We start from the raw sequence: 15,889 nt of genomic DNA on the forward strand, positions 1-15,889 counted from the left end.
CTTTCCACAGTTCAGCAAGGAGGACTGTTGCCCTTAGCATGTGAATAAAAAGCTGGTGCCATAATCTGTGGGACGGTCATGTTCTTATCTGCATGGAAGCAGTCTTCCTGGGCGCAAAGAGCAGAACAGCCACGCTCCTTTGCACACTGGTGGATTTCAGAACAGTGTGGGTGGCTCTTGGTCTCTATGGATCTCTAAGAATGCGGGGAGGACAGAGGAAAAAGCACTGCACCACCTGGGGAGAATTCTGTGACTTGGGACATTAAATGCCTAAAATAAACCAAAGAAAGTCTTTAATCTCCCTCTAATTAGCAAGCCATCCCTGCATGAAAGAGTCTTTTGAAAGCCAGTTTGGTTATGCATTACTTCATTATCTTCCTGTGATGTTTATAATTGTTGCATGTAAAGGTTCTGTGCATATTTACCTGGTTTTGGCCCAAATAAAAAAGAAAAAAGGCATGGATTTATTCAGTTACAAGTTTCTATCCGTGTGTGTGTGTGTGTGTGTGTGTGTGTGTGTGTACTTCTCCCACTGCCCCCTCCCCCCACATAGAAAAATCAAAGCTGGTGCAACTTGTGCCTCCATCATGCTTAATGGATGTGAAAAGCTCTACATGTTGAAATTCCTTCTCCTCTACTATGATGCATCCTGTGCATTCCCAAAGTTAGTTCTTGAAGCCTCATTCGCACGACGATATACACAATCCATATTGATCCTGTAGTTTCTCGACAAATACTGCCGTTTGATGCATGTTTCAGAACGGTGTCAACATTTGAGAGAGCCTTCACACATGCACAGATGAGTGTACATTGCAGATTACTTCATGAATAGTAGCATGGTCAAAGAAACCAAAAAGGTCATGAACATCAGGTGAAGACACCCCCACCCACCTCTCCCCCTTTCTGATATGAACAAGACTGCGCAAATGTAGCTTGAAATGCAGCAGAAGAGGAGCGAACTCCATTCTGTTTTAAGCTGCAAATATGAGTATACCTGCATACAAACCTCTTATTTCCAAAGGATGTCAGTTACCAGGAAAGGTGTGTGGCTTTGCTCTGAAAAGCAGTGGTGTGTGTGTGTGTGTGTGTGTGTGTGTGTGTGTGTGTGTTTGAAGAATATCAAAACCAGTCATAAGTCACCACCACCACCCAACTGCATTGACATTACTTGTAGATCAGGCTGCCTCTTGGAACAGATTAATTACTGACAAATCAGAGATGCTGGGTTGTATTCAGCAATGTCATTCCACACACACAGTGGATCTCCGTTTGCACAACAGAACTTTCCTCTCCTCTCTCCTGCATCCCCTGTGATGGACAGACCACTGGGTCATCATCCTGGAAACCCTTAGCCAATCATGTCAGGGAGGAGAAATGGAAAATCAGGAGAGACTGAGAATGTAAATGGAGATTTTGACAGTTTAACTGGCAGGTAAGGGCTGGCTACAGAAGTAGCTAGTGTGCTTAAGGGTTTGTCAGGCAGAACAAATCTGTTTAATTTCCTCAGGTGGAGGGAAAGGACCTAGAAAGGGGCTAGAGGTGCTTTAACAAAAAAGCTAAAAGTGGTTAGCCATTCTAGGAGAAGATCGTTTCAACAGAGACCGTTTTGTTGTGGATAATTATTAGTGAAGTTCTTGTTTAAACCTAAAACAGCAGCTCTGACACACACAAAAAGTACTGTGCCTTTGATAGTGAAGCCCTAAAGCTTCATCCCGCTTTGGGGTTTTGTTAATAAAAAAAAATGGTTTTCATTTCCATCTTGCCTCAGCTTTAATTTATACCCAGTTCAGGGAATAAATTGTCACAGGAACCTCCAATATGAAGAGTCCTTGCTGCAGGTTTACATTCTATGCTACCACATATAGAGAATCCCTGAATTCTCAGTGGCTTTAGAAAGGAGTGATCAAGGGGAAATCACCTCAGACTTGGTCATGTCTGAGGTGATTTCCCATCTTCACTGAGGGAGTCCCTCTCTCTCTCTCTCTCTCTCTCTCTCTCTCTCTCTCTCTCACACACACACACACACACACACACACACACACACACAGATAGAAAATCCTGGAGCAGAATTTGGGGGCTCACAAGGAGAGGAAAGGAAGGGGAAGCAAGGAAAGGAAGGGGAAGCAAGGGGAAAGGAAGAAGTCGACTCATGCAGCACTGGATACAACCCATTAATTTCTTAGAGCAAAACATTTGGCCTCTGCCTTGTTCAGCAGCTCAGGTGTGAATCAAAGGATGATTTCCACAAAGACACATCTATGTATCTCTATAGTAACATGGCCCCACCCCCAAAACATCCTTCTTCTCAAAAGCTTTGGACCCCTCCCGAACCAATGTTGATTATTTCTTTTAAGGAGGATGCTAGCTAGTTTACATATGTTCATTCTGATTTTTTTTTATTCATCATACACAAGCAGAAAGTTTCAGAAAACTCTATTTCTACACAAAGCAACCTTCCACACCAATAATAAACCACTGCTCTATACAAACATGTAATCATCACCATACACAAGTTTTGACTTTAAAAAATTCTGTTTTCCTCCATCACAGTTTGGGTTGATTTTTTTTTCTTTTTTAAATTCAGGAGGGCATTGATCATTTGGAACATTGTTTATTTGCTTTCGTATGACCAAAAAGGATAATTGAACATTAGAGCACTGTTAATGATGGATATTTATTGATTTGTTTATGGTAAATAAACACCATTTGTCTACAGAAATTGAAAACATTCCATTTTGGGACAACAGGCAAACTTTTCCATATTTTACAAATGAAAATCCACATAATGAAACAAAGACGCCTGCTTGCTGCAATTTAAAATATTTATTGTAATTAATCCTTATTTGGAAACAAAGTGAGGCATTGATTCAAAGACAGCATACTGGAACCCAGGCCCTGTGAGGATTCTCAGCTGTGGATTTTCCAAACAAAACCGTGCACTACTATGAGTCACTTTTAGGGCAAAGGATAATAGCAAATGTCAGATTTGCTAAACAGGCATGTCATTTCTCTATGCACATTAATCCTGTTCATTAGCAAGATATCTGTCCAATCCACCTTTGGCAGAATAGAGAAGGCAGTGGCTGTTCACAATCCCCTATCATCAAGACCACTTGAAAGCAGCATTGCCACATGGAGAATAGCTAGAGGCCCGGCATAAAAAGTTTCCAGAAAAGTAGCTTCATGGAACCCGTGTGGATATGGATGGAATGCAATTATAAAGGTTGGGGAATACTGACCCCAGTCAGAAATCTACACACACACTGGTGTTGCTTATACTTGTGGATCAGGCTCCTTGTGGATTTTTTTTCTTCATTGCAATAGCGTTTGGACCGTTGTCGTCCCTGCTGCCTGCATGACGAGTCATCTCGTCAGTGCATAAAATGGTTTCCCTTTTAGAAGAAAAAGCAAACCACTCTGTCTACTACAGGCTCGCACAAGCTAAGCTGTCCATGTGGCCAGAGTCCTGCCCTAAGCCCTCCCTCCTTTATCCACAGGCTTTCACGTTAACTTCCACATGGGCACAACCATTGGCGTACGTTTGATGGAAGCACTTCCCAATTTTCAGGATTAAAAGGGACCTGCAGCTGATTCTGGCACTCTGTTTCTCTGACTGAAGCCCCATAGGAGGAAATGCTAGACAAAAACAGCAAACAACATACTCAGAGATGAGTATGAAGCGTGCTATTTGCAAACTCTTTTGGAGTTGGAATGCCAATTGCAAGCATCATGAAGACTGACATCTGACTACCCTTCCGTTTGGATGGGTTTCGTCCCCTTTGGCCCACACAAGAAATGAAACATTGGAATCATCCTTGACTAACACGTTCCATTTTAAGCATGTGGGGGTGAGCCTGGCCACATGCCTCTCAAGGGGTGGGGGCACAAAGTGCCATGCTTAAAATGAAATCCGTACGTCCATGCATTGCTAAATCTGGACCATAGCCCACCAGGAAGGAGCACACTATAAAGAATCACCTGCGAAGTAGGTTTCAGCAAGCAGAAAGGAAGGAAGAAGAAAAAGGGTTATGGATGGAACATTGAATGGTTGGGAGAAATCGTTCGGAGGAATGAAAACAACGAGAAAGCACACCCCCTAGCCACCTCTCATTCCTCTTCCTCCAACGCACCATCCCATGAAGACCTTCTTCCGGGATGTTGCCGCTTCTCGTCGACGCGGCCCTTGCTTACGTTATCGAGCAACTCTAGCAGCAAACTGCCTTTGCTACATTCAAAGGAATCCTGGGGCTCGCAGGGGACAGTAGTGTAGTCTGGGTTCTCTGCATCCACCAGATACCTCTTGCCCGGATGCTGTCGTTTCTCCAGGTTCTGCTCACCCTCATCAATCTCCTCCTCCCAGCTCCTCTTGCCAGGGTGCTGTCGTTTGCTGTATGTCAGGTACCTCCTGCCTGGATGTTGCCTTTTGGAGAATTCATCCAGATAAGCTAGCTGGCTGCTGCTAGGGAGGTCAAGGTATTGTTCTCGCAGGTACCTCCTGCCTGGGTGCTGCCTCTTCTGCACTTCCAAGTAGGGATCAAATTCATCCTCTTCCTCTCTTTTCCCAGGGTGCTGACGCTTCACAGTTTCTCCGTAAGATTCCTCATCCACATCTTCCCTTTTCCCGGGATGCTGCTTCTTTTCTAGATCGTAGAGAGATCTCTTTCCAGGGTGCTGCCTTTTCGAGATCCAGTCTGGCTGAAAAGCTCCTGGCTCTGCCCAAGGAAATGAACAGCATTAAAACACTCCAAGAATAAAGTTGTTCTTGATTGAAAGGGAGCGTTTATTTATTTAACACCTATTAGATGCCACCTGAATGTGATAAAACCTCTAAACAGTTTTCAAAAAAGCCCACACTGTTCATTTAACACCAATTAAATTAACTGTGTCAATAACATACAGTTAAAAACAGATATTCAAAACATTCAAAAGGTAATTAAAACCAACAGTATGCTTAGAAAATTAAAATGCATGTTAGCATTCTACATATCTGGATGGACTTGCCCAAAAGCTGTGAAGTGGATATTTTGGGGGTCAGACAATCCCGAAACATTCAGCAAATTTGCCTGCAATGTGCATATGCTAATTTATATGTATCTAATATAATTTATATGCATCTGGGGATGTCTACTATATTTTTCCTACTATACACATTTTTATATGCAGCTTTCCACAATATGCACACTTTTGCCAAGTTATTTTCCCTTATGTAATGCATTTTGTATGCTGTTTTCACTAATGTATGCATTTAAATGCACACATTACCCCCTTGTATATGCATTTGTGTACACATTACTTGGCTGAAGAACTGCACTGCAAAATTCTACAATGGGAAAATTTGAAGGATGGTTGTGTTTCAGTTCTTGTATTCAGAACCTGCAAATGTTAAGTTAGCCTGTAAATGTGAATTGAATTGTCCCTTTTCTCTCTCGGTGCTCCCACACAATCCATTGTCGTTCCAGTGTGTTGTCTGAATAATCCTTCTGCATTTCTTTAGACATAACCCATGGTGACTTCTTGTATGTGTGAATGACACCTTGGGGGCACATTATACGGATGCTGCAAAAGCCATTCATACACAAGGAGCACTCATTCCACAATAATCACCCATCTGGAAGCTCCCTGAGATATTCCTTTTTCACAATTATCTGGGAATGGAATTAAAGTGGAAGTAACATCTTTCCCCGTGGTCAAGATCCTTCTCTTAGCTGGATCCAACTGGTGTTCTTGCTTGAGTGACCAAAAAACAAAAAATGTATGCAGTGTCCGTCGAACAATATAAAACTATTATTAATAATACACACCCCCAATCAGCAAACACTAAAAGCAAGTATACAATACTAGTGTCTGGGTAGGCTAGCTGAAATAATAACGTGTTTAGAAGGCTTTTTAAAATAGTATAGCATGGGTGCCTGCCCAGTGTTCATTGTTGAGAGAACATATTTGGAAAGTTGCAGTCAGATGCAGCCCCAGAACAGACTAGTCTCTCAGGCATAGGCAGGTTAACTCATGTTCTTCCAGGAACATAGGATGTAGCTTTATACTGAGTCGGACCATCAGTTCCTCTAGCTCAGTAGTATTTACACCAGAGGTGGGCAGGTTTCAGGTGGGCAGGATCTACTTTGTTTTTTTTTTACTAGAACCAACCAGATCCAGGTGCAAAACAGTGATAGTGGTCATGTGGGGGTGTGATAACACAGAAGAAAGAAGAAGCATCCGTCTCAGCACAGGAATCTGCTTTCAGTATCAAACTTCTGATAGCAGTCTTCTTATTCCAAAAGTCCATCTCTGGTGCCACACACTCTCAAAACCTCCTTTCACCTGAACACAGCCTAAGCTAGAAGGGGAGGCTTTTTGTTCTTGCTATTTTGAAAAAATAAAATTGGAGTCAGAACTCCTTGATGATCCAATGTGCAATACGATTTAGTTAGTGCATAGGAAGACGGGAAGGCGACTGAAAAGAACAAGGGGTTTATCCTGACGCTGTGAGCAACAATGTTAACACAACAAGCTAAATACAGCCCTGAGTTTTTGCTTCTCCAGTGGCAGCATCCAACCGTCAGTTTGCCCTTAACTTCTGCAAGTCCCCCTGTGTCACCATATATATTGTTAACTGCACAGTTGATCCCAACCTACTAACTGCACACCCCTGGTCCCTATAGACTGTCAGTGGCTCTCCAGAGTTTTGTCAGCCATACCTGGATATGCCATAGATTGAACCAGAGACCAGCGTGCACATACTGAAAGGTATAGTGCCTCTTCCCTAGAGAGGCCAGTCTGAAATGGAACTGAGTGGATAAGGGAGCAAAAATGTGATTTAATAAAGAATCGCTTGCTCTCAGCATGCAGCAACTGCATGGCTCTTCTTCCTAACAACTGTCATTAAATTCCCTAAACCTCAACACACACACACACCCTTTGAGGCCCTTTACAGACAGGGAAGTGGCATATAAACAAATACAGCCATGAACTTCAGCTACTGCCAAGGTACACCATTTACCTTTGTTGGGATCTTCTTTGTCATCGTCCACCTTCTTCAAAATGGACTTCAAGATGATGTTTTCTGCCCTTTGGAGGATGCCATCCAGATTGCTCTTTCCCTCATTCTCCATCCCCTCTGGAAATGGCTGCCCCACATTGACACAGACGCTGGCAAAAGCCAAGGAGAGCAGGAGCAGGAGCCGCTGGACCGATGTCATCGTGGGACGGAAGGTCCTGCAGGTAAAACAGGGTGGCAGAGAATGGAGCAAATATGGAAAGAAATGCAGCATTCCTGATAATGCAAAGAAACATGGAACGTCCGGGAGCTAAATGTAAGCTTTCCTGCCGTCATCCAGGTCTCCTGAAGTTGCCCATGGAAATGGGTGCTTGTCCCTTTAAATATTCTAGATGCACTCTCACTTTACTCGAAGATCTTCAAATGAATTTGGATGTTTGCCTTTGAGCAAACACAAGGACTGACTCAATATGAAAGCAAATGCTGGTGGTACAGTATTTTAACATACAGTGGTACCTCGGGTTAAGAACTTAATTCGTTCTGGAGGTGCGTTCTTAACCTAAAACTGTTCTTAATATGAGGTACCACTTTAGCTAATGGGGCCTCCCGCTGCCTGCCGGAGCACGATTTCTGTTCTCATCCTGAAGCAAAGTTCTTAACCTGAAGCACTATTTCTGGGTTAGCGGAGTCTGTAACCTGAAGTGTCTGTAACCTGAAGCGTCAGTAACCCAAGGTACCACTGTATTCATTTAATGATGAAACACACACACACCTCTCTCTCTCTCATCCCCCAGCAATGAGATTTTTAAGTGGCCAAAGAGCTAACTCGATGTAACCTACACACAGTGCTTCCCCCCCCCCCAAATGATACTTTCATTTTGACTCAAGAAAATCACCATTTTATACTCCAAATCAGGAAAAATAAACACAGTAAATGGACAAAAGTAAAAAGATTCACAAAATATTCAGGGGTATGCATACCCCTGCGTCCCCCTAGAAAAAAGTACTGCCTACACTTATCCAAAGTTATATATAAAACCTTTGCTTCCAAACATTGGCTTAGATTTTGTTTTGTAGTATATATTTAAAAATGCAAAAATGTTTAAAATACAATTATCAGCATATAATTATTATAGCTTGCATAAAATTTCTTTCTTAAAGGACTGTTTTAAACCAATATATTGTTCTAGCTTTAATGAAAATCCATTTTTATTTCGGCTTTTTGCCATTTATTTTCTAACAGCCCTCAAAACATTTTTTAATGAAGCAATGTTAAAAGCTTGAATAAAAACTACACCATGATGTTATTTTATATTTTGTCTAATAATGAAATGCATTTTAGCATGCTGGAAAATGTAACAAAAACATAATGTGATTGCTTTTAATGTAATGCCAACTGTTTTATATTTCTAAATCTGGTATCTGGCAAACTATCAATGATTATTTTAAGGCACCCACTTTAATCAAATCAGAGTTACTTTAAAAAACAACAACAGAATGCTTTGCTAGTAAATGAAATATATGCATTCTTCTTTAAAGTTTTATAAAGCTATAACTCAAATTCAGAGCAGGCATTTCCCTTAAATAAATAGCAAATATATATATATAACAATGAAGATCATAACTGAAGAAAATCTGTATCTTAGCGTACAGACTTATGAGGTGTTGTTTAGTTTCAGCCTTCATCAGAAGGAAGAACTTTAGCCAGACAGCCTAGCAAATAAATCTAAATGAAAATTACCTTCTGCCCCAGTGCTTTATTCCTTTGCTGAGGTTACCAAAGAGTTTTTTCCGAGCTCACTGTATTTCTGCAGCTATTCACTCGTCTGAGCTTTGAAACTGTCCTTTCTCCTTTGAATCACATCAGCTCTCCAATAGAACTGCCCCTGAGTTCTCTTTGGTGGGTTAGCTCTTCCCTTCTTATACTGTGCTGTCTCCAGACACATTATGCAAATAGCCGTGAGGGAACTAACGTATGTGATGCGTTGTGTGTCTCCCCCACATACACCCTTCCCCTTTCATTGATGTCAGTGATCTGAAATTTGAATGCACATTAAAATTCCTACAGTTATTAAGTGACCTCACGATGCTACTTTTTTTGTTTCTTCTTTTGTTTTGCAAAACAGCATTAAATGAGGGGGGGAGTTTGTGTCTTATATAAAAGGCTCATGAGCTTCAGGTTAGGGAAGGGTTATGAGTCACGTCTAAAGGGCTCAATTCAACATGCAATGCAAACAAGTGTAAAATGATGCGTGTCGGGGCAAAAGACCTTTGTTGGCATCCATCTGTCTTGGGAGACCATGGAAGAGTGCACCTTCGGAGCGAAGTTCAACGGTTGGAGACTTACAGCGCCTGATGTGGCTGTAGAGACCAATACAGGAGAGACATGTTTTATTGCAGCTGAGTCTGGTTTTGCTGCTACAGGTGCACCATAGAGTTCCTCCCTCTGCATTCTTCCCAGTGGTCATCCCTTCTTTGGACACTGCTGTGGATTCGGGACTGATAAAGGATTTCTTCATGCAGTGCATAGTTCAGCTAGGGAACTTGCATCGCCAGCAGGCAGTGATGGCCACCAACTTAGATGGCTTTAAAAGAGGATTGGACAAATTCATATCAATGGCCACTAACAATGATGTCTGTTATGATCTCCCTCCACAGCTGGAGGCAGTAATGTTTCCGAAAATCAGTTGCTGGGGGAACCACAGGTGGGGAGAGTGTTCTTGTGCCCAGAACCTGCTTGTGGGCTTCCCACAGGCATCTGGTTAGCCACTGTGAGAACTGTGAGAACAGGATGCAGGACTAGATGGGCCACTGGCATGATCCAGTAGCCTCTTCTAATAAGTGAAAAGCAAACTAAAAAAAAATTAAATGAGATAGAAAGTATAGGTTTATAATGTATTGATGTGAGGGCATCTCAAGGGCAGATTTTCGGTTCTGCTTCCTGTGGAAAGTGAAATCATCCACACACAAGGAGGCAATTTCCTGCAGTCCATCGATGTGCAATGCACACTCTGTACCAAGGGTTGAGAAAATGCCACCCAATATACATTTTGAATTGAAGTACTGTGATTATATTAACAATCCCCACCCTCACCCCAAACCACAGAAAATCTTGAATAAAATCAAAGCTTTTCTAGCTGTTGTTTTAACCCATGCAGTTTCTTCATCTGGCCTACGCATCTCCAGTAAAGCTTTTATTAGAAAATTTTGCTGCATTTTGTTAAATTCTCTTGGACTATATGTTGACAATGAGACAATTAAAAAGTCTCAGTTCATGTTCCACTGTGTGAAGAGAAAGAAATAGCTGTGACCATAGAGAGTGGGTTGTCAAGTATATCCATTTCATTTTTTGTTTCACTGCAGACTACGGTAGAAATCCAGAGGCAATAATATCTCCTTTTGTTATCTATCATCCAGTCTGTGCCCCCTGCCCCAGAAGCGACACAAACTCAAATGCTATGGATGCAGATCATTCAACAATGCAAAATTACATACACATTATTAGCTGAATCATTTATCTTGAGAGGAGATTTGAGCTATCTTGATGCAGAATTTGGATTTTATTTTGTTGGTGATCAGCCTTACCTTTCCTTCCATCTGTCAGTCCTACAAGGAATGCATTCAATAGAAGTGCCTGTTAAGTCCTCTTCATACATACTTGTATATCACTTGATTATAAATTGCAAGATTAAGTGATGACCTACATGTGTGAATGTGCCATCACTGCCTAAAAAAACACAGACAGATGTTTTGCATCACCTAAAACACAATACCTTCCAAAATAATAAAAGAAGCAGTCCACACATTCACCATCAAGTCTTCAAGATCTAGTTTACATGCTCACAAATTCAGCGATCATGTCAGTGCATGGTTGAGCACCGGTGACATGGTATATTGTCCAGTGTGGATGTTACATATGTTCGTATTAAAGTCCAGTTCCATGGTCCTTTTCACTTTTTTTAGATGAAAGGGCCCTCAAGATTGGCCATATGCCCTGTAAAAAGTAAAGCGACCCTTGACCATTAGGTCCAGTCGTGGCCGACTCTGGGGTTGCGGTGCCATCTCGCTTTATTGGCCGAGGGAGCCAGCGTACAGCTTCCGGGTCATGTGGCCAGCATGACTAAACCGCTTCTGGCGAACCAGAGCAGTGTACGGAAACACCATTTACCTTCCCGCCAGAGTGGAACCTATTTATCTACTTGCACTTTGACGTGCTTTCAAACTGCTAGGTTGGCAGGAGCTGGGACAGAGCAACAGGAGCTCACCCCGTTGCAGGGATTTGAACCACCGACCTTCTGATCAGCAAGTCCTAATTGATACAGATTGGGGAGAAGGAGTACGTGAGCTAGTAGGGCCCCATTATACATACTAGACTGTGGCATCAATGAGCGGGCAAACTGGGCCCCCAAAATTGAAAAAATGAACTGGGAGAGATCAATTGATGTCCATGTGTGTGTAAACTTTCAAGACCTTCATTGTATACCCAGTGACTGAAAGCAACTGCTGTATTTTCAAGCATGACATGGTCTTACACTGAAGAGACAAATTGTTTCTAAAGCTGTCATACAAAAAGATGTTTTTGGTCTTTTGAGTGGGATTCAAATCTTCTCTTCCTTTTTTAAACTAAGGAAACTTGAAGTGTGATGAAAATAGGAGCACAACAGCTTTGTGGCTTTATAAGGATCCTGTCAACTTTAATCAAAGTCTCTGTCACTATTGTTTACGACATTAGACATCAGGGCCCGAGATCCTCAGGGTCTGTGTTGCTAGAAAATTGGATTTGGGCATCTGCAACTTAGTTTACTCTAGTGGGCCAGTAATTAGAAAGAGACACACACCACTGAGACAAAAGAGGGGTTGACACAGAATAATTCAGGTGACAACTGATCTTCTGAATTGGGAACTGGGGCTGTACTGTAATTTTAAGATTGTCCTGGAAGCACACAAGAGAGCTGTTCTTCAGACTGCAATGGGTTGATAATGTAGGGGCAGAAAACCCATCTACTATATATTTTGGTGTTTGCCCATCCATTCATTTATCCATTTTCTATAGATTTGGCTCCCTATTGGGATACAATCACCAAACTCGGCACAAAAGCTCCTGGGTTTGGGGTGGGAATATTCACTGATGTTTGGGTGCCAGGTGCCATTTTGAATCAATATGGCAGACTGAAACTTCACTTTGGCAAGACTTCACCCATTTTTTGGCATCAGTTTGGCTACCTTTTGAGATATCATCACCAAACTTTCCATGAGGAATCCTGAGGTGGGGGCAGCGATCTTGGTAATTGTTTGGGTGCTAAGCACTATTTTGAATCAAGACGGCAGACCAAAATGTGACTTTGTCCAATCTTTGGTGTGTCAGGTAAAAATATAGCTATTATGCTATCCATTTCTAAAAAAATGCTTTTAATGTTTCTTTGAATTCCCAAGCAGTGCCAAGCACTTCCAGCTAGTGCATTTTCCAGTGGGAGCCAATCTATTGACTGCAAAAAGTTCTATGTAGTGTATGCCATTAAAAATTGTTAGGAAGCTGGCAGCCCAAGCAGATGCTGGCCAAGAACAAGGGGTTTCCAGAGAAGAAAAACACAGCATGCTACAGAGAGAAAGTCAGATCCTTTACTGATATGAACAATTACCGGTAGTTCCAGTGGTTCTAACAGAACTCCACCAATATTGTATCAGCTCAAGAGTTCAGATCTCCACTACACATGTGCTGTATGCCTGGAGGAATCAGTGGAATCACAGTGTTAACCTCTGTACCTTCAACCACAACCTCAGGCACCCTGAGGCTTCTGGATTTCTGCTCTCAAGCACTTAGATTGGAGCACTAGCCAGTAGCACTAGTCAGTCAGAGGGGAGGGATCTGTGATCATCAGAACTAACAAAGCACTGTGCCTTTGCCAGCTCAGTTTGATTTCAAGCTGCGGGGCAAAAGGAAAACAGGTCACATGACATCACTGTAACATTAGGTCAGGGGTCAGCAAACTTTTTCAGCAGGGGGCTGGTCCACTGTCCCTCAGACCTTGTGGGGGGCCAGACTATATTTTGGGGGAAAAAATATGAACAAATTCCTATGCCCCACAAATAACCCAGAGATGCATTTTAAATAAAAGCACACATTCTACTCATGTAAAAACATGCTGATTCCTGGACTATCCGTGGGCCGGATTGAGAAGGCGATTGGGCCGGATCCGGCCCCTGGGCCTTAGTTTGCTTACCCATGCATTAGGTGATTGACAGATGGGCAGCCCCACCCACCTAGCATATTTTTAAAAATCATGCCCTTTTAAATGCGTTGTGGAAGGGGGAAATCATTGGGTGCTCTTTGTTTTGTTTTTGTTTTTATAATGTATTTTGTGTTTTATGTATTGTAGTTTTATGCTTTGAACTGCCTTGAGATCTACGAGTATAAGAGGTGGTAAGGAGTATAGGAGGTGGTAAGGTTTCTCCAGTAGTGATATATGGAAGTGAGAGCTGGACCATAAAGAAGGCTGATCGCTGAAGAATTGATACTTTTGAATTACGGTGCTGGAGGAGACTCTTGAGAGTCCCATGGACTGCAAGCAGATCAAACCTATCCATTCTTCAGGAAATCAGCCCTGACTGCTCACTGGAAGGACAGATCCTGAAGCTGAGACTCCAATACTTTGGCCACCTCATGAGAAGAGAAGACTCCCTGGAAAAGACCCTGATGCTGGGAAAGATGGAGGGCACAAGGAGAAGGGGATGACAGAAGACGAGATGGTTGGACAGTGTTCTCGAAGCTACCAGCATGAGTTTGACCAAACTGCAGGAGGCAGTAGAAGACAGGAGTGCCTGGCGTGCTCTGGTCCATGGGGTCACGAAGAGTCGGACACAACTAAACAACAAAAGAGCTTTATTTTACTAATATACAACTCACTTTTCTTCCCACTCTGTGACTAATTTCTCATAAGCAGTTTTGTACACAAGCTTTTGGAATGATATTGTTTGTAATGGGCTGGGTTCGTGAGGAGTCCCACAGGGCATTGTGCAGAAAGACATTTCACTTAAAAGTGAGGGGCAATAACTAAGTCTCTAATGCCCAACTTCCTTGGGAGTTATATACAGGCATGGTACGGCTTTACTGCACTGCCACCGTCCTGACGGCAGCACCACTGCCACTTACTGGAACAGTGCAGAGGGGAGGTCAGGTCTGTGCAAGCATGCCAGCAGATACAATCCATTGCTCCCAGTGATGTGCTGCTGTGCCCCTGCCATCCCAAAAGGTGGAGCAACACCACCGGGGGTGGGGGGGCAGTTGGCATTATGGCACCAGTCTGGCCACTCCAGGGTTGCAGCAATCATGCAAAAGTTAAGAGGGAAAAAATACTTTACGTTTCACATAAACGGAGAGGGTGGAGTACCGAAAAGAAGGGGAAAGTGCTAATGACGTATGGATCAGCAGTATAGAAGAGTAGCTACATTTTGGTTCGTTCTGGGATAATGCTTTAATCTACTAATCTTCCAACTCCTCACTTTGACAGCTAATATACAGACAATTTGCATTCCAAACACATTCTCCCATCCAGTAAACAAATTATATAAACATATATATATAAACAAGAATAAACATCTTATGTACAGGTCACATCAAGTGTAATATGGATAAAAATACACATCTTCCTTATTTGTACACAAACTTTTAAGTAAACACTCTTTGAATATCATCCTATATGCTTATTCTCTTAGTATATCTCCTTCTGTAACCAAAACAGCAAGAGGGAGGAATCACTGGGCTTGGGGCACTCCCTGTTGGAAGTGCAACAGCAAGAATAATTCCATTTGCGTGGACAGGCGGAGTCCCCCAGATCCCAAGCAGCCCCCCCCGACATGTGGAATAACGACTCAAGACAACGTGCTATGGGATTAAATTGGCCACAACTTTATTAAATTTCAAATGTGGGTAGACCTTGGCCCAGGCACTGGGCATTATCCCTCCCCAGTCCCCAGCCGGGGACCTAGGGAGCATCAGGGTTATCCAGAGAACATATATTCAAGCAGAGATAGCCGCCCCCGTTACGCCGCCGCTGCAGGGGAGAGCAATGACGACCTTTCAGCGTACGGTCAAAGCCTCCCTTCAGAAACCCCTTTAACGGGGAACCCTGGTATCGCCGCTGCAAAGAGGAAGATAGACTAAAGGATTCCGCCCAAGGCCTGATAACTGCCAAAGTTGTGATGTTTTGCTACGGGAAAGGCAAAACCTGCCAATGCAGGGCATTTTCTTTCTGGCCCTTTAACAGCGACCTTAACGTAGCAGCGCCCGCATACCTGTGAAGAAAAGTTAACCTGCAAAACCTGTGAAGAAAAGTTAACCTGCAAAACAAGACATTAACTGAGGGTGGGTAGGGTAGGAGAAGCTCTGGAGCCAAGTGAGGATTCCCAGGTAAGATCCTCCCTCTATTGTGTGGGCAGGTAGTCCCTCCCCTACCTGGCCTGGTCTCCTTGGCAACGCTTCCCCCAGGCGGGATTGGACAACTGACTGGGGTAGGCGGAGACCTCCAGGTATCCCACCTGAGGGAAGGCAAAGCCAAGCCTATGCTGATGGAGCCGCTCCAGATCCAGGGGCTGCGCGCGTCCACGCAAAGGGCGCCCCCCGTTTTATGCGGGGAGTGGTCATTGTAACTTATGGGTCAGTTCTGTTATCAGTAAATCAAGGGAGTGAGGGAGTGGAGGTATTGATTAGCAGCCAGGCAGTATGGAATTAGATTTGCTGAGGTAATGGGTACCCTGATTGGCTGTATAATTCTAAAGGAGTTCTTCCTCTGTATATGTGGTTGAATGTCTCCCTACTATGTACAAGGCCTCACGTAAGAAAGACAAAAGCTTTCTGTTTATTTCTGTTATACACTGGGGAGGGTTTTCAGTTTTCTC

General features: G+C 43.0%; 1 protein-coding gene across 1 annotated transcript; it reads right to left on the bottom strand.

Moving 5' to 3' along the window:
- Positions 1–3,782: 3,782 nt before the first annotated feature.
- Positions 3,783–8,908, bottom strand: TRH (thyrotropin releasing hormone). The gene is made up of 3 exons (XM_053378074.1): positions 8,736–8,908; positions 6,998–7,212; positions 3,783–4,712 (listed from the first exon to the last, which is right to left on the bottom strand). The coding sequence occupies exons 2-3, from the start codon at positions 7,194–7,196 to the stop codon at positions 4,108–4,110; spliced, it is 804 nt and encodes a 267-aa protein (XP_053234049.1). The 5' UTR covers positions 7,197–7,212; positions 8,736–8,908; the 3' UTR covers positions 3,783–4,107.
- Between the last annotated feature and the right edge of the window lie 6,981 nt (positions 8,909–15,889).

This window comes from Podarcis raffonei, chromosome 2, assembly GCF_027172205.1.
Source record: "Podarcis raffonei isolate rPodRaf1 chromosome 2, rPodRaf1.pri, whole genome shotgun sequence".
Classification (NCBI taxonomy): domain Eukaryota; kingdom Metazoa; phylum Chordata; class Lepidosauria; order Squamata; family Lacertidae; genus Podarcis; species Podarcis raffonei.